The sequence below is a fragment of the Phocoena sinus genome, chromosome 13 (genome assembly GCF_008692025.1).
Source record: "Phocoena sinus isolate mPhoSin1 chromosome 13, mPhoSin1.pri, whole genome shotgun sequence".
NCBI classification, from domain to species: Eukaryota; Metazoa; Chordata; class Mammalia; order Artiodactyla; family Phocoenidae; genus Phocoena; species Phocoena sinus.
The window spans coordinates 29,734,096-29,754,017 of NC_045775.1; the positions used below are offsets into that span (position 1 = coordinate 29,734,096).

At 35.4% G+C, this 19,922-nt stretch overlaps 1 protein-coding gene across 4 annotated transcripts in view; it reads right to left on the bottom strand.

Moving 5' to 3' along the window:
- Positions 1–19,922, bottom strand: part of HEATR5B (HEAT repeat containing 5B) — an 88,782-nt gene that overhangs the window by 45,466 nt on the left and 23,394 nt on the right. For all 4 annotated transcript variants that reach the window (XM_032653430.1, XM_032653433.1, XM_032653434.1 and 1 more), the window contains 10 exons: positions 18,815–18,967; positions 17,661–17,760; positions 17,019–17,128; positions 16,034–16,197; positions 15,152–15,327; positions 12,520–12,625; positions 10,592–10,782; positions 7,539–7,698; positions 3,571–3,760; positions 625–794 (listed from right to left, as the gene is read on the bottom strand). In XM_032653430.1, coding sequence (XP_032509321.1) covers positions 625–794; positions 3,571–3,760; positions 7,539–7,698; positions 10,592–10,782; positions 12,520–12,625; positions 15,152–15,327; positions 16,034–16,197; positions 17,019–17,128; positions 17,661–17,760; positions 18,815–18,967 — 1,520 coding nt within the window. The remainder of the gene's footprint in view (positions 1–624; positions 795–3,570; positions 3,761–7,538; positions 7,699–10,591; positions 10,783–12,519; positions 12,626–15,151; positions 15,328–16,033; positions 16,198–17,018; positions 17,129–17,660; positions 17,761–18,814; positions 18,968–19,922) is intronic.

The following is a 19,922-nucleotide window of genomic DNA, read 5'->3' on the forward strand; positions in this document are numbered from 1 at the left end:
TACTCTAACGTCACCCTTTTCCCCAAACTAACTCCTATTTATCCTACCTACAGTTCACACCTTACATATCATTTTTTCAGGGAAATCTTTTCTGAATGCCTGGGTTATGATAGGCTCCCCTGTTATATGCTCTCCTGTAGCCTCTTCTAGCACTTATTTGTAAATAATCATTGTTGACCATATTCCCTTTAAACTATAAACTCCATTATGACAGAGGCGTCATCTTGTCTCATCCACAAATGTATCCCTAGTACTTTGCACAGTTCCTGACATATAGCAACCTCTCAATAAATATTTGTTCAGTGAATCAATTAACAACTGTGATGATAGTAACAGATCCTCAGAAGTTAACAAGCAAACTTTAGGAAAAAGAATTCTGAGTGGGAAAGACTGAAAATATGATACATTCTTAGCCAAGAAATGAACAGTTCATTAAAATATTTCTTAAAGGGTAAAAAGGAAAATCAGTGAATAAAATGAATAGTCATAAAATGACTACTAAGCTGAAACTCTGGAATGGATAGCCCAGGAAACATGTTTTTTGTTTTGGCCTAGTCTGATCTTTTGGGAAACAAATTTGGGGCTCCCTAATTAAATCAATGAATGAAATAGCTTCATACTTACACAAAGGCTAGGAACGAGACTAGACAGATTGACATGTCGTGGTGCAAACATGTGAAGCTGCTGAAGGCAAGATATGGCAGCTGCCTGCACGAGAGAATCTGAATGGTCCTGGGTTATTGCACAACCCACCAAACAAGAAGAACGGATTGTGGATATTGTTGCTCCATTCCCTAGAAGCAAAGTCAAAGAGAACATAAAGTACAATGATTTTATTAGTAACACCAAAAATGTCCCTAGAAAATAATTATCTTCTAAATAACCTCTCTTTCTAAACAAACAAACAAAAAAGTACACCTGAAATTAATACAACACTGTAAATCAACTGTACTTCAATTAAAAAAAAAGAATAACTGTTGAATTAACATTAACTAGTATGTTTGCTCTGTGGTTAGGTTTGGTACTGCAATTGTTAAACCAATAATCACTATAAGAAATGCCCTTACTTTTTTTCCCCTTACATTTTTTTTTTTGTGGTACGCGGGCCTCTCACTGCTGTGGCCTCTCCCGTTGCGGAGCACAGGCTCCGGACGCGCAGGCTCAGCGGCCATGGCTCATGGGCCCAGCCGCTCCGCGGCATGTGGGATCTTCCCGGACCAGCGCACGAACCCGCGTCCCCTGCATCGGCAGGCGGACTCTCAACCACTGCGCCACCAGGGAAGCCCCTCCCCTTACATTTCGACAGCTTACATTTTATCAAGCAAATAAAATCCTACAGAACAGGAGTCAGCAAACTTTTCTTTAAAGGGCCAAAAGTAAATATTTTTTACTGCGCTAGCCAAGAGGCAAAATCCACACTACTCTATTATGTAAGTGCCTATATAACCATTTAAAAATGTTAAAACCATTCTTACCTCATAGGCTGTTAAAAAAAAAAAAAAAAAAAAGGACCAAAAAACCAGGCATCTGAGCAGATTCGGCCCATGGGCCATAGTTAATTTGCCTATCCTGCCTATCCCCTGTTATAAGAAAGTCATCCCAGAAATTCCTTTCCTTGAAAGCCAACCTCAAAAAAGGAAAACTTTATTCTATTCTATTCTAATTTTTTGGGCACGCTGCGCGGCTTGCGGGATCTTAGTTCCCCGACCAGGGATCCAACCCGGGACCCTAGCAATGAGAGCTAAGAGTCCTAACAACCTCTGGACCACCAGGGAATTCCCCAGGAGGTCACTTTTTAAAGGATGTAATGTACAGTATAGGGAATACAGTGAATAATATAATAACTTTACACAATGACAGATGGTTATTAGATGTAATGTGGCGATCAATTCATAATACATATAAATGTCAGTTGTACACCTGAAATGAATATAATATTGCATGTCAACTATACTTCATCAAAATAAAAAAAGGAGTCACTTTTAAGATAAATAAATATTTCTGATTACTATTCAGACTGTTTTAAAAACAAAAATTCTGCAAAATCCATACAAATGATTTCAAAACACAACTGCTTATGAATGATGATAATGCATCTCTCTTAGATTTAGCTAGCTTTACATTTATCCCCTGATAAACTATATTCTCTTTTAAACCCATCATTGTTGTATTTGATTCTCTGTTCAAACAATAATACCACATCTATTATATAATAACGATAAATCCTATTTTCCTAACAAGATTATGGCTCATGTCTGAATAAAGTTTTACTTCTTAAAAAAAAAATTAATGGCAATTTTTACAAAGGTAGGAAAAATAAATTGCAGTATTATATACTGTCTAGATTAAAATGTCTTAATTGCCAAATATAAGTGATTTAAAATTTTTACCAATGCAAAATAATTTTATATACAACAGAGACCAAACAAGGAAATCATAGACTCACGCAAGAGTCACATTCTAGTCTGAAATACACACTGCCTCATCAGAAAGTACTTGGTAAACACCTACACTTAATCAAAGGCACATATTTATACTCTCTACATCCTTGTGATATTCACTGGAAGAAAGAACTATCAACTTTTCTCAGAGGACACTGAGTCCAAGATAGAGACATGTCTAAATCACATTTTTTCAATTCCTACCATTCATCCTTAAGATCTTTTCTTTTTTCACTTCCGTTTTTTTTTTTTTTAATATCTGTCTGAATGGAGGCAACATATAGCATAGTGATTAAGAATACAGGCAAAGGAAATTTATCTGAGCTTCACCTCTGATTCCAACTACTCATTGGCTATACACACACACACACACACACACACACACACACACACACACACACACACACATATATAAAACCTTGGACCTCTCTCAGCCTCAGTATTTCATCTGTAAAACAGAGAGATATACCTTTATCAGGACTGCTGTCAGAATTAAGTGAGGTAATATAAATAAAAAGCTTGATCCATTGAAAGATTTAATAAATGGTAGGGGAAAAAAAGGAATGCTCTGAAAGTGGCTTATATATTTTGCATAAATTCACAGTAATTTTCTTACCTGAGTGTTTAATTTAACCATTAGTAGAATTATTTCAGTGGAAGTGCATGGTAAGAATATGGGCCTTAGGATCACAAATCTGCTACTCCTTAGCTGAGTAACTTATCTTCTCTGAGCTTACTTCCTCAGAGAAAAACTAGATAATATTATCATCCATAGAGTTAAAAAAAAAGTGAAGCTAAAGTCCATGAAGACAATTGTATGGCACTCCAGGCCAAAGGAACTCCACTTTTATCTTTGACTTCAAGGGGCTCCAGGTAACATTTCACTTAGATGTTTTCTCTGCTCATAACTTCAAATCACCTTCACATCACAGGTTTGTTGCAGGGATTAAATAAAATAGCACACGTAAAAAGCAGAGTTCCAGGTGTTCAGTAAATTGCAAGCATTCAATACATAGTAATTATTATTATTGTTACAAGATTTCTTTAGGCAACGTTATGGTGGCATTCAGGAAGTTGAAAGACAGTAATTATCTATCTAGTCCCTTTACTTTAAGATGAATTTACTCACCTTGTAGTTCAGGGCCAACAGTAGTTATTATAGCACCCAAACATCTACCCAAACACTGATGAACTTCTGTATGGGAGGGTGGAACGGTCAACAGCAAGGTAAGAACTAGAGATAATGTTGGCTCCACATATCCACGATACATTGGACCACTGGAATCCACTATCAGAGCAAGTGAATGAAGGGACCAAGTCTGGAATAAAATATGATTTTATTTTATTGTAAGTAATAGAGTATACTGAATTGATATTTAACTTAAATTTTCATAAACACCAACATCGTAGTTTTTTTTTTGTCAACATCGTAGTTTTTAATCAATAATCTAGAAATATATTCCTTAAGAAATAAAAGGTAGCACATAAGCTACCAGTAGCTAATAACCAAAGCCACTGATGTACAAATGCTATGTTTACAGTTTCTCTGTAGTGTGGCTTTGAGTGTCAGAAAAATAGTTTTGTTGATGAACTCATTTTTCTTTTATAATGTACATGTATTTCATACTTCCAAAAAACAATGACTGATATAATAAGTGTTTGATTTAGTGGTTGCTATGGACATCAAATATATCTTTATTGCTTGCATTGTTGGAGTTTTACTAAGAAACTAGTCTGAAATAAAACAATCTGAAATAAAACAATGTTCTGCACTCAGATCTATTTCTCGAGCAATGACATTCACAAAACAGTTCCTCAAGTGCATCAAACCATTTCAGGCCCAAATTTTTGTTTACTAAGCACAAATAATCTTAGTGGCTAATAGTATTTGCAAAACTAACCCAGAGCAATGTACTGTAATCAGCACAGGCTTAAGAAAATGCAAAGTCCTTTAAGCTGCCCACATCCACCTGCTAAAGAACGAACCTTTTATTTTTGCTGTTGGCAGTCCCAAAGGAGAGCTGCACTACTGGGCTGAGGACAGAGGGTTCTCAACAGAGAAGTTACCCAACTTACCACCATGGCAGAAAAAAAATCCATACCTTAATTTCTATTACCTGTCAATCTACTCCAATCCTAGGGAATTTAGCAACCTGAGTTGGACAGTTATGTGTAGAAACCACACCTATTGACAAAAGTAATAGGGATATAACAGCTTGAGGGAGGAAAACCAGAATACACATAGTGGAGAAAAAAATTAATGGAAGAAACAAAAGAAAGTATTTTAATAAAACTATCATAAGGATTTTTAAGACAAATAATTAAAGCACAAAGGAGATTCTAGAAGTGTTTTAAAAAAACAAACACACACCCAGTATTTATATTAAACTGTTCAGTAGAAAACTGGAAAAAAAAGAATTATTGTTAAATACCAAAATCATTATCTTGAAGTTCAAATGGAAGATTATCCTGTAACCCACAGTGAAAATACAAAAAAATTAAAATAATGAGGATAAAGACAAGAGACTCAATATATAAATAAGTACCAGAAAGAGAAAAAGAAAAGATAAACTTATATAGAACTTGATGAAATTTCTAAGCTGCAAGGATAGAGAGAAAAATTCTTACACACTGTGAAACCAAAATATAAGGTTACAAACATACAGACATATTTCAGATAAGTTTCTTAGCAATAAAAAGATGGGGGGCTTCCCTGGTGGCGCAGTGGTTGAGAGTCCGCCTGCCGATGCAGGGGACACGGGTTCGTGCCCCGGTACGGGAAGATCCCACGTGCCGCGGAGTGGCTGGGCCCGTGAGCCATGGCCGCTGAGCCTGCGCGTCCGGAGCCTGTGCTCCGCATCGGGCGAGGCCACAGCGGTGAGAGGCCTGTGTACCGCAAAAAAAAAAAAAAAAAAAAGATGGGGAAAAAGATAGCTATGATGTCCATAAGTATCATTAATTCAGAAATTTATTACATAAACCAATGTCTTTTGGGCGTGTGAAATATATCCATTGTGTAAAAGAAGAAAATGAATTCATCATTAAAGTTTTATATCTGAATATTCAAAGCCACACTGCAGAGAAACTTTAAATAGAGTAGTTGCACATCAGTTGTTTTGATTATTGGCTTATATGTTATCTTTTACTTCTTAAAGAACATATTTGGAAGTTTTTATAGATAGCTGATGAAAAACTGAGATGTTAATATCTATGGAAATTTAACTCAAAAAATTAAGCTACTATTAGCCTCTTACATGCAACACAAAAAATACTGAAACATTTATAAATAATGAAAAAAAGGACTGTGTGCCAGGAACAGTATACCCAACCCAAATATCATTCAAATTTGAAGACAGAATAAAGCCTTTTTTTTTTTTAGATATGCAAGGAATCAAAAAGCACACCAGTCAACGACCCTTTCTAAGATTATTATTGCTAAAGGAAGTTTTCCTATCAAGTAAAAATAAAATAAGAACAAAGATCTGAAGACAGGAGTTGAGGATACAAAAAAGAAAACATTATTGAAGACTAAATCTCTAGTAATTACAACTAAATACATGTATACAATAATTTGACTGGAAAGTATAATTTTTGAGTTAGGATTCTTATAACAGAAGAGACTTTAGAAAAAACTGAAGAATGCTACCATACTATTCTTGTGCAGATGTGAGCTGAAACAGAAGCTCTGAGGAAATATAAGTGGTCCACATTACAGTAAGATGTCATGTCATAGAAAAAGAATCATGTGAAGCAGTCACTTACAGGAGTGTGGTTTTAAGAAATTAAAGCAAGACTTCTCAGGTGAAGACTGGTTTTCACCTGAGAAAAAGGTGAAGACAAAGGAAAGAAAACTAGCACGTACTCGTTGACATAAAAGAAGAAAGCAGCAACTTCTCAGGTAAAATAATTTCACAGTTGTGTTCTTTTCTTCCAGATTACTGTGGAAACAGCATTAAAAAAAAAAAAAAAAAGACAGCATAGCACCTCTTTAGGAGCAACATTACTTCATTTTTGATTTTAGTCTTTTTGGGTCTTTTGTGCTTTACACAGCTGGAAACCTTTACCAAGAAGTCAAAGGCAAACTAAGCCTGTAGACTAAGAAGTCTCTGGTGGATTTTGCATTCTTTTCTTATGGTGAAGGAACCCATTTATTAACAAACTAATGACAGGCAGTAATGGCAATCAAACTTGTCTCTTCCAGCTTCTGAGTCCCAATATGAAGCTGGCGAGTTGAATGCTATTGGTTTCATATACACGATATTTTTAGATGCATCACTGGGAAATGGCAAATCAAGAGTATAGGATATTTTCATACATGTGAAGTTCTTGCCTCTTATTGTAGTTATACCTATTTTTGTATAAAATATTTAAGGAGAGAGAAAAAAGAAATTCAAGGAGTACACCTGAAGATTCAGCCAACACTGTACCTGGGTTAGGGTATTAGAGAAGAGAGAGAAGACTGCTATTAAAAGAAATTTGATCATCCAACAAATGTAAGGAAATACAAAGAAGAGGAAACATGTACAAAGGATGATAAATAATAAAAAGAAACCATGTTTCAAGGAATGTTGTGAATGGGTTAAACTCCCAGAATAAGAAAGACTTTAGGATTAGGTTCAGATACAAATTCCTTTTATACACTCATAAAGCAAAATGACAGAGAAAGACCCTAAGACATTTTTCCTAACAGCCCATCAGAATCAATACTATTTTTACAAATAATTTTCCTAAAAATAATATTTTAAAATTTCATAATAGGGCTTCCTTGGTGGTGCAGTGGTTAAGAATCCGCCTGCCAATGCAGGGGACATGGGTTTGAGCCCTGATCCGGGAAGATCCCACATGCCGCGGAGCAACTAAGCCTGTGCGCCACAACTACTGAAGCCTGCGCACCGCAACTACTGAAGCCTGCGCACCCAGAGCCCATGCTCTGCAACAAGAGAAGCCACCTCAATGAGAAGCCCACACACCGCAACGAAGAGTAGCCCCTGCTCTCCACAACTAGAGAAAGCCCGTGTGCAGCAATGAAGACCCAACACAGCCAAAATGAATAAATTTATAAAAAAAAATTTCATAATAAACAAATCCATATTATACCTGGACTTCAGAGGATGTCCCATCCTGTGCTAGAGCCAATAAAATGCTGACGCTGGTCTTCAGATGTTGTCCTGAGCCGATACCACCAACATAACGATGCAAACAGCCCAGAGCCAAAGAATGGCCAGTTCTGGATACAACATCTCGAGCTGATTTCAATCTGGAAAAGAGTTATGCTTCAGGGATTGTTTTTTCTATTTCCCTATGGCAATAACAAGCTTATGAATCACACAATAAAAGGGATTTATTCTGGAAATCAGAAAAGATTACAATCTTTATTACTTCTTTCCGTACTCACTAACAAGAGTTAGAGATTTACTTTAAACTGGTTAAAGTCATACTTTTCACTGAAGAAAGCCTACCTTTAGAGAAATATGAAAGAGGACCTACAACTTCACAGCTTTTAATATTAATTATTCCTTGAAAAGACAAGAGCCATTTGAAATGTATTTTTACCATTGGTGTTTTAAATAAAAGACAAATAAGACAAAAAGACTATGACTCATAATCACGCACCAACATAGTCAGTTACTATTAGAAAACATTAAAATACCACTAAGAACAAAACTCCTAAAATAACAAAGGAGGCTAGAAAGCAACTTTGGCTGCATTTTCAAAACTGTATTATAACTCTCAATAAGCCATCCATGATCAAACTTCTGTCACAAGCTCATAAAAATGAAATATAGCCAAGATATGAAAAACCATCACCAAGACTCTGGCTGGTCAGTTTGCCTATGGCAAAGAAAGAAAAATTCTAAGTGCTGTCACGATGGAACAGACATTAAGAAATGTAGTAATGAAGGAAGTGAACTAAGTCCATCCTTAGCAGTATTTCGAATATACTATATCCTTGGATAAGTGATCTCTCTCGCTCTATGCCTCAGTTTCTCCATCTGTAAAATGAACATTATCATTACTCCTATATAGCAGTTGTTTTGAGGAATGAAAGAAGAATGAATGCAACCTGTGAATTCTAAAAAGCCTTATACAGATTAGAAAGCTTCCTTCATATTGTTACTTTTCAGAGTTCATTTCAGTGAGCTAAAAAAAAGCTGAGCCAATTTTCTCAGTGACAGTCATCTATTCAATAAAGTAAGTAATCTAAGATACAAGAATACATCATATATATACTTTCCCAGGGGTCTCAGAGTGATTTTCAATTTGAATGGAAACTAATTTAACCAGTAATGGTTTTTATTTTTTTCTGAACTGGGTCTTAAGCAATTGAGTTACTCCCTATTAACTGAGAACGGTTTATAGGAATCATTCCAGTCTTAATGCTAAGATGGCACATGATTTTAACATGCAAAAACAGCTGACAGATCTGTATGTATAGGTGATTTGGCTTTTCATAGTTGGATACTATATCAGCAAGAGATAATGTTGATAAAAAACAGTCTGATATAATGAAGTTGCAGGATATTGAAGCTTTTTCAAAACAGAACCAGATTTTGTCAAATCTAAGATACCACAGATTTTTCTTAATGTACCATTATTTTATATAACAGTATAAAAGAAAAAAATGCTGACAAATAATTATGACATTTCTTAGAGATTTTAAGACAAATCCCAATTTCAGATAACTTAAAATGTGAAAAAACAGGTAACAAAATCTATGTACTAATTAATTTCAGATAATAAATTATTTAGAAAAGCTAATGAAACTAAGCACTGAGAACACTTGCAAACCATTAACCAGACAGGTATGAACATGAATGAAATGTCCTTGTGTTTTACCAGAATAAGTATAAATACTCCTACAGGTATTGAAGCACTTATAAATTAAAACCACTTGTAACTAAAGAAAAATTAACCAGTCAAGAGTTTTCCAAAGAAATACACTCTTATTTTACCTACTATTAACAGAGCACAAACCATGAAACAGGTAGCTAAGACTGGTTCTAACTTTTAAAAATTCTTTACCAAAACTTGATTTCAGGATTAATGAGAGACACTTGGAAAAGGCAAAGTTAATCTATTGCTAGAAAATAAGCAAAGTCGTCCTGCAGAAGATTAAGTGTCTGGGAATAGTTTAGCTACATTCTGCCTGCTCATATTATCCTTAGTGAGTCAAACAATACACTGGGGCATCATCCTAAACCAGCCAAACTGTCACTGTGTGTGAAGACAAGGACAGCCGTCCTCAGATACGCAAGAGTTCAGAAGATACTTCTTCCGAACCACTACCTCACAACCACTGATTCTCCCAACCTCTCTCTTGTTAATAATTATGATATAGTTTGGTATAATTAATCCTCAAAATATACAATACTTAAGAATGATTAATTTGGGCTTCCCTTGTGGTGCAGTGGTTGAGAGTCCGCCTGCTGATGCAGGGGACGTGGGTTCGTGCCCCGGTCCGGGAAGATCCCACATGCCGCAGAGCGGCTGGGCCCGTGAGCCATGGCCGCTGGGCCTGCGCGTCCGGAGCCTGTGCTCCGCAACGGGAGAGGCCACAACAGTGAGAGGCCCGCGTACAGCAAAAAAAAAAAAAAAAAAAAAAAAGAATGATTAATTTACGTAACTCAAGTGTTAATTCTTGACCACTCTTGATTTTCAGCTGCTCTACTTCAAGTACTTGGTTAACAATCAACAGTCACTAATAAGTGCACTTATCATCTTAATCATACTTATTTGGATCTCTGAGATCACTCTTTTAAATTAATATTGCCAAGAAATTCTTAAAAGCTAATGCTAAATGTATCCCCTGTTTCAGGGATAATTTAAGAAATGATAAACTTGGTAGTAGTTAGAAAAAGAATGGCTTATCCCAAAAAGTGAAAATAAACATAAAGAATAAAGGCGGGGGGTGTGGGAGGGCAGAGATAAGAGAAAAGGACTTCAGAGCAAACTACATATAACTGAGAGACGCCGTCACTAACAACCCTCTTGATTCTGTTATGTAACATTCAAGAGCTGAAACAGAAACCTACACCACACTGAAAGTATCTACCATGTGGAAAATATACAGTCCAGTTAATAATTACTGATAACTTAAAAGACATCTTTGTCTATGAGAGAAAATTACTTGTTGATAGAGACCCACTTACTTGTCAAAGCTATATTGGGCCATTCTAGCAATGAAAGTTGCTTCTCCAACCACCTGAGCCATTCTTCCAAGAGCCTCCCCTGCTGCACATCTTAAGATGGGGTTTGGGTTGTCAAGGGCCCCCATAACTAGTGTCAGAGCAGATTTACGAACTTCCTCAGGTCCTAAAGTACTTTTGTTTTCAGCCAAGCCCTATGGATATTAAAAAAAAAAAAAAAAAAAAAAGGACTGCAATCTTTGTAAATATACATATATCTTCACACATTATTTTCTTCAGCCAACTTCCCCATGCATATACTATGCCTACAATTAATACATGTTAGACTGACAGTAATCACTTTCCTAAACAGGATTTCACAACATGATACATTACATAGTTGTAGTTGAATCAGCCCTAAAACCAACAATCCCTGGGAGTGTCTCTATCCAAAGACAAATACTTAAAAGTTGTTTTTATACATAAAGGACACTGCACTATTAAATCAACTGTTATTTAACTGACTGAAATTTATCATTATAACTTTAAGGAAAAGGCCTCATGAACATGAAACTTTGATACATTTATATAAAAATGCCAGAGACGATAATTATGTCATAAAGAGTATATCCAATACATACCTAAAGACAAAATGAGGTAAGAATAATCAGCAACTGAATGTTGAACTGAATCAGTATGAATGTTCATCATACTAAATGTTAATATCTCTCTTCTAGTTACACTTACTGTCCTGGAACTTAAATTACTTATTTGAGACCAAAAATATAAGTCATGGTAGCTAGGGAAAATGTTAACTACAGCAAAGGCATTCGTGAGCACATATATGAAGAAACACATACTGTACAGCAATACTACAGCTGTTAACCAACCTTCCAACCACTGAGGGAAACCATGACCACCCCACTCCTCTCTTAAAAAACTCAGATGTTGGTAGCTGATGGTCTCTAAAAAGGGCATATACTAATGATTATACAAATGGTACAAGCCTTTATCTGTATAACCAATGCCTACATCCCTTTTCCCTGAAGTTTACAAAATGTGGTTTAATTCATGCCCATTTAAACACTTGTACTTGCTGCCCTTTTAAAGCAGTGATATCTTATAATAAGCTTAGCGCTGAATAACATGACTTTTCAAATACATGAGAGGCTATAAGCTGCATAGTACAGTACATGAACTCTGAGAGATAGGCAAAATATTTGTTATTTCACTTCATACATGTAGAATATGAGGTTTAAAAAAGGCTAAAGGAACTACACAAGACAGAAACCTATTGAGTAGCTAAACCAGAACACAATCTCTAAATGCAGCACTCTTTTAACTACATAACAAACATAGCCTCTCCTGCTTTATGATCTAAACCACAAATCAAACTTAAGCTTTATCTAGTTAGCCTTCAATAGAATACCAAATTTCATTAGTCAGACATGTTTGAAAATTCCGAGTATACCAGCACTTGTAAAATTTGAGGTATCAAATCAAAATATGAATTTTGATATTACTAAAATAGAAAATACTTATTTAATTACAATGAGCCTAATATAAAGTTTCTAGTAATTTAAATGAAATAATATAAAAGCATGGTTATCCAGAGCTATACATATAAACATAATAGTCTAGTTATGTCTGGATTACTATATTAAAGGTATTAATTAAAATCTTAGTTCAGGGGCCTCCCTGGTGGCGCAGTGGTTGAGAGTCCGCCTGCCGATGCAGGGGACACGCGTTCGTGCCCCGGTCCGGGAAGATCCCACACACCGCGGAGCGGCTGGGCCCATGAGCCATGGCCGCTGAGCCTGTGTGTCCAGAGCCTGTGCTCTGCAATGGGAGAGGCCACAACAGTGAGAGGCCCGCGTACCGCAAAAAAATAAAAATAAAAAATAAAATAAAATCTTAGTTCAGAATATTTGCTATGTTTTAAAAGTAAATACCTTTAGTGCACTAAGAACAGCTGTAAAGATATTAAGCTGCACAGCCTGCTGGCGAACACCTTTGGCTTGTTTAACACATTCAGCAAAGTGATCCAACATCTGTAATCTGTAACAATAAAGATCACATTAGCAATACTTTTTATTCAAACCTGGCCCAAAAAACAGAGATAAGAAGAAGAAGGGTATAAGCTGATTGTTTAACAAATAATGCCCCATGCTATCTCTTTTCACTTCATTCCCTGGTCTAAACCGTATCTCCTACTCCTGAATTAATATACGGACATGAACTACTAACTGGCACAACACAAGGGACCAATATTAAGCTTCAATCAGCAAAATAATGTCATAATTTCAGTGGTCTTCAGTGTGCAACAAAGCGCCTGGCATAAAGTAGGTGCTCAAGGTTTCTTGAATAACAATCATTAATTGTGCATCTCTGTGGAAGGTTTTTAAGTTGGAAATCTTAAAATGTGGTATAATTTTTCTTTTTAAAAAATACTCTCACACATAGAAGAAAATAGTACCTCGTGTCCTATCTTTAGAAGCTAATTGGGAGATTTTTTTTTTAAAGATTTAGCTTTGGTCAATTTTGTTAAATGTGAAAAATCAGAGGTGAATTGGTTGTTTTCTTGTTTCAAATTTTTAAAATGAGACAGTTATCCCTCTTCCCCAAATCACAGCCATTTGAGACTATTCTGATTAAAGAGAATGAGGTCATATCAGATTCTTCTAGAAAGAATAGAGGTGGGGCAAAGGAATCTAGGGAAATTTCATCGGAAGGATTTATGCTCAATTATAAAAGGCCATGGGTCTCAGGTCAACGCATTCTTCAAAAATCACATATGAAGAAACCATCTAGCCTCCAGCAGGAACTCCACTTAGAGGTACTTGGGGCTAAAGCTGACACTTGTACACTTGTCTGACACAGATCCACATCTATGCTGAAGAAGCACGGCACTGTCCACACTGCTTTCAAGCACACACCTGAAAAGACACACATGGTCTCCAACATGGCCATCAAACATCATGTGCCTATAACTGACCTCAAATACATAACTTAAACCAATTTTTTCCTTACTATATTTATTTCTTTTAATTTGAAAAATATTAACAAAAAGTTCCTACCTAGAAATAACCATTGAACATTTTCACGTATTTTAAAATATCAAACTGGGATCACTTCTTGCCTTTTACCTTCTTCATTTAACACTATATAATGAGCATTTTCTGATATCAAAACATTGTCTCTGTAAAATGTATTCCAGCCTATCAACTTTCCATAATTTATTCACTGATTCCTCCATCCCTGGATATTTATGTTACAAATTTTAATAGAACTTATCTATTTTTACTTCATCTGGTTCCACAAAAGTGATTTAATAAAGTTAAGAGGACTTCCCTGGTGGCACAGTTGTTAAGAATCTGCCTGCCAATGCAGGAGACACAGGTTTGAGCCCTGGTCCAGGAAGATCCCACATGCCACGGAGCAACTAAGCCCGTGCGCCACAACTACTGAGCCTGCGCTCTGGAGCCCATAAGCCACAACTACTGAAGCCCGCGTGCCTAGAGCCCATGCTCCGCAACAAGAGAAGCCACCGCAACAAGAAGCCTGCGTACCACAACGAAGAGTGGCCCCCGCTCATGTCAACTAGAGAGCCCACACACAGCAATGAAGACCCAATGCAGCCATAAGTAAATAAATAAATTTATATTTTTTAAAGAAGAAGATAATCCTGGATTCTAGTTACAGGTCTCATAACTAGCTGTATAATTTCTGACAAACCACGAACTCTTAGACCTAGATTTCTTTAGATTTAAAACAAGGACATTAAAGTAGATGCCTTATAAGATTCTTTCACCTTTAACAGTCTTTAACATTTATGTGGCAACCAAATGTTCTTAAAGATATCTGGATAAAGTAAAATTTCATATTTAAAATTTTCCCCTCAAATTAAAAACCAATTAATCAACTAACCTACATACGTAAAGATATGCTATCTTTTCTATACAAATACAACAATGTTTTTAAGGCATAGTTTGTAAAACCTGAACTATCTGTGAAGGTCTTGCATTAATTCATTTTTACTCCTTCTTTTGGGAAAATCACTGTAAGTATATAAAATGCTTACTAAGTAAAGTATGGTGTCTGTGGACATAAAGTATAGCAAACTAAAATGTTCCTATTAAAAAAAGAATCAGTTACTTCAGTGTTCCAAGTTCCAGACTTTAACCATCTGACAAATGTCATATTAGGGAGTAGACTTCTCACTCATAGACTTCTCACTCATTTAATTCCTCAGTAACAGGACTTGGAAAACTGGTGTCCCTAATTAAAGATACAGGCAAACCTACTTATAAACTGGCAAACAAACTACTATAATGAAAATTTTGTTGTTTAAGACCGAGTTCACAATACAGTGGATATCACATGCTAGTACATGGGGTCAAACTTTAAAAACAGTTTCAAATTATGTGGAGTTTGCATGCAATTTGTTATGTGCCACTTATGTTATTACATTTAGGAGACTATTGTTCAAACTCTTCTTATTGAAGAGTTAGCTTGGTTGGGAAAATGTACTGCTTGAAAATAATTTATATTTAACTAAAATCACCTTATTGACTTTATACTAACCGGTGTTTAAAAGAAACATGAGGAAACACTACACCAAAAAGAGCCACAGAAGCATCGATGACTGAAACTCCAAGGGGAAGAGGCCCAGGCACAGCTTCTCCCACAGGTATTCGTAAATAAATGGAGGATGGATCATGCTCCAGAGCCCCACTTCCAGATGCACTGTTTGGCTGGAGCTGCAAAAGAAGGACATAAAAATCATTCAAAATCCACTTTGGGAAATTCACTTACTAAGTACTGGGCGTGACAAATAAAACAGGGGAGGAGAGAGAAAAAGTAACAATGAAAGAATAGAATGATTAAATCTGAATATTTTTAAATAGAGAAATATAATTTGGCCATTAAAAAAAGTCACAACAGTTCATGCAATTTTTTAAAAAAGTTTGTTCATTCTAAAACATTTTTGCAGTAATGTGTAAGCAAAATAATGTCAGGAATAACTTAAACCCGCAAAAAATTTTTTTAAAGCGGCCTTTAGTAACTCTTTTTAAAAAGTACATAAGAAATAATGTATTCAGTGGGCAAAAAAGGTTCTAAATCTTCAACCTACTAAATCCTATTCCTCTCTAACCTGTCACAAAATAAACTAAACCAAAACAAACACCAACAACCAAAAAGCTAGTCAAAACTGATCTGTGCCAATGAAACCACAGGGTACCTAAATACACAGAATATTGAATAAAGACAGTTTGCCAAATTCTAACTGTTGCTGCTTACCTTTTTTCACTATTTATCCACCCCTAGGAAGGTATCTTTAAATGTCTAAGAAAGCTAAATGAAAATTAAACCTTAGTCTACAATATTTTCTTTTTAAATGACAATGTGTAATAGTACCATTGTTTTTCAATCAAAAGTATTTCATTTCACTTTATAGCTTACTACCTGGTCTTCAATTGATTTATGATCAGTTTCTTGAAGCCAGGAACCAAGAAGAACACTATCATCGTAGTGGCAGAGAGATCTGAGGAGGGAAGTAGTTGTGTTGGCTGAGTTGTCAGTCAAAGTGAATTCTGCTACCAGTTCTCTAAGAAGTGCATTGAAAGAGCCTAAAAAACAGAACTTCAGGTCAGATTAAAGAGAATACTTTTTAAGAAAATGACAATCACTGCCCACCAAGAGCAGCAATATGTTCAACAGGAGTAAAATAATTAAGTCCCCATCCCCTTTTAAGAAAAACCAGTATTAAGTATTTTAACACTGGTTTTAATAAACAATAATGGCACTTCCTTTTTTGTTATTGTATTATGCCTTTTAGCCCAAATTATTTAAAGTAATCAAAAACTCAAATAGAGAAAAGATATTTTTATTTTAAATATATTAAATATGATGATTATTATTTACTATTAATTACTTAACGATGTGCAAAAACTGAACCAGAGCATATCAAAATTCTTGGGCATGGCTGCACTGGAATATTAACATTTTATATGACATTTAACTTCTGCAAAAGTACGTTACTATTCTCCCTCCAGATTCCTAAATTTTGGCTGTATTATAACAGCTGGGATAGTCATTAAAAGCATAGACTCTGAAGATGAACCAACTGGGTTTGAATCCAAGCTCTGCCACTTAACTACCTCCCAGACTTGTGCAAGTTACACAACCTCTAAGTACCTGAGATTCTTTATCTTTAAAGAAAGCTATATTTTAGCCTCATAAGGTTGTGGTTAGAGTCAAAGATGTTAATACCTGTTAAGGGCTTAGAATGAGACCTGGAACACAGTAGTGCTCAACAAGTGTTAGCTACTATGTATGAAGAAAAGGAAAATGGTTGCCTTCTTTTACATGGTCCGAACTCTATGATATTGTGAAGAACTGCAAAGGTATACTGAAGAATTTTTATTAGACATCCACAAATTTTATTTACCTTCATAAGTTTTTGGAGGTAACAATGCCAAGATATCATAAAGTCTTAAACGGACCATTGCAGCACTAGCTTTCAGATGAGCTCCGTGGGCTTTAATTACAGATGGAATGCTAAAATATCAAAAGTATAATTAGTATTAACTTATTAGAATAAGCATTACTTACATTTTTACCAGTCATGTATCAATGTACCATCAAAGTACATTGATAAGTATTACATTTTTCTTTTAGTTTATTTTGTGACTTTTACTGTTAGTAACAGAAACACTATAAAATACAATTTTAGGGACTTCCCTGGTGGTCCAGTGGGTAAGGCTCCACACTCACAATGCAGGGGGCCCGGGTTCGATCCCTGGTCAGAGAACTAGATCCCGCATGCATGCTGCATCTAAGAGCTCGCATGCTGCAATTAAGAAGCCCACATGCCTTAACTAAGACCCAGTGCAGCCAAAATAAATAATAATTAAAATAAATAAATAAAATACAATTTTATTTCAATCCACACCGCTACTGAAATTTTTAAAGTCACTTCACACAAATAAAATTTAGTACACTTCCTATATGATACTATAGGGAATTACAAAACATGGCTATTTATAAATATATAAAAATGGATGTTAATGTGTCCTTATTGCCTACTTACTGTGACATCATAGTCATGGCACATTCAATAGGGGTCATCAATTTTCTAATCACATCTTCAGTTAGGAGTTCAGGACAATGTGCAACAAAACTCCTCATTGCTAGATAAAAATTTTAAAAAGACATATTTGAAACAGCTTTTGTGAGGATGAACAAATTTATAAAATTATATAAAGGTACCTAAAATTTTTAATTATTACAAAATATAAAGTTCTAAAACAAGGTCAAACCAAAAGAAGAACCAATTGCAACTTTAGAGAAAACTCCTTAGAAAAGACTAGAAGAAGAGTGGACAGCAAAAATGAAGGAAGGGAAGATGTCTGTTAGCAAGATTTCTGTGAAGGAGAATTCAGAAATCTATGACCCCCCATGAATTCACATAACTACAAAAAAAGCTGTTTCGGAACAGAACCAACAGTGGACATAATGGCCCAGTGAGAGGACATAGCTTTATTGGCTCTTTAGCAGTAGAGGTAAGACTAAAACAGCTCTTAGATGTGTGGGAACAAAACTAACACCTTGCCCTGTGGCGCTTATGGTTAAGTGTACATCTGTCTCCCACAGTTTGAAAAAAGAAGCACTTTTCACCCTCAGATAAAGCAAAAAAGGACAGGGTCACTCTGTGTAATTCTAGTTTTCAAATAAAACAAAACTTGAGCCTTTCCTGTAAGTTGCTGACTCCCAAACAGAAACAACTTTCATACTTTTTTAAATGCTGGTATCTAAAAGACGTATCAACTTTTGCAGATTTGATGGGAGAAAGCAGCTATCTGTCCATTAAGAAAAGACTAACTGTAAACTCAGTAACCTTGGTAATCCTGTTTCTTTTTCCTTTAAATAGGCACTGGGCTTTTTTACTCGGTGATCCAGTGTTTCTTCAGGTGGAAGAATGAAATAACTGGGAATTAAGACGCCTGGGCTGTTCCAGCTCCTAATTGATCATGAACTCTAACCTCCTCAGAGTCTCAGCTTCATTTTTATTACAAAATTAGTAAACTGGTATAGATTACTTACAAAGTTTCTTTCTAAATCCAAAAGTGTACAGATTCATCATTATATATTAAAATAAAAAATTGAAGTAATGATTTTCCTTCACTTCACCAATATTTTAGTAAGAAAATAATATTCTGAAAGTGCAGTCCTTTCAGTTCTTACCACATAAAGCTCCAGCACGACCTTCCAATGTCACCTGCCAGGTAAAAGAATCGCCTCGGGCCTTCTCAGCCTCCAATTCCTTCAATGAACGAGGGAAAACATTTCGCCACAATAACAACATCTTGGGCAGATGGTAACGAACAACAGATGGTCCTGACAGAGAAAATGAGAACACCAAACCATACATATATATAGCATTACAAACAAAAGTCAAAGAAAAGAGCCCCAAACAAGCTTTAACAATATCTATCATTTCACTGTATCTTTGTCTCTAATATTAACATTTTTAAAACGTTTCTTATTCAGTAAGTAAAATATATATTAAAGCATAATAAAATTCACCTAAAAACTATCAATATTTTTAGCATCCAACATAAAACAAATCCACAAAAAGTCATCTAAAAGAAATTACTCAAATATATTCACAAAGATGGATTACATTCTATCAATGATAAAATATATCTGGGACATATTTTATGATGCCTTTTCTATAAATATTATATATGTATATAAACATGTACACCCACTCTCAAACACATACATATATTTACTACTCCATTTTAAGAGCAATTTATATGGTTAATTTAGTTCTATGGAGTAGTATATTTAGAACTAGGAACCTATATTTCCATTGCTAAGGAACTCATTTAACATACCACACAACATAAATTTCTAGAAAAAAAAGTTACCACTTTTTATTTTCTTTAGAAAATGAGGTCAAGGTTTAATTTCCAAAAGGTAGATGCAACAAGCAGTGAGTAACTTTGGAGCACACACACGCATACTTTTTATAGTAGAAGCCAAACACGTGAAGTAAAAAGTGGACATACCTTATCACAATGATAAAACATATTTCTGTTCTATGTACAGTGCTAAACTTTGCCTGCATCTCAGATCTGTCATAGCACTTAGGAAAGTGAAGTGCATAAAGATAACCCCAAGAAAGCGACACCAATGGGGATGCTGTTTAAGTGTGACTTTATCACGCTACTAAAATCATGTCACTGGTCTTTACTTTGGGCATGGAATATGCCCCATACTCTCATCTCTTTTCATTAATACTAGGCTAATCATTTAGACCATGGCTATTCTGATGGCAAAGGGGAAA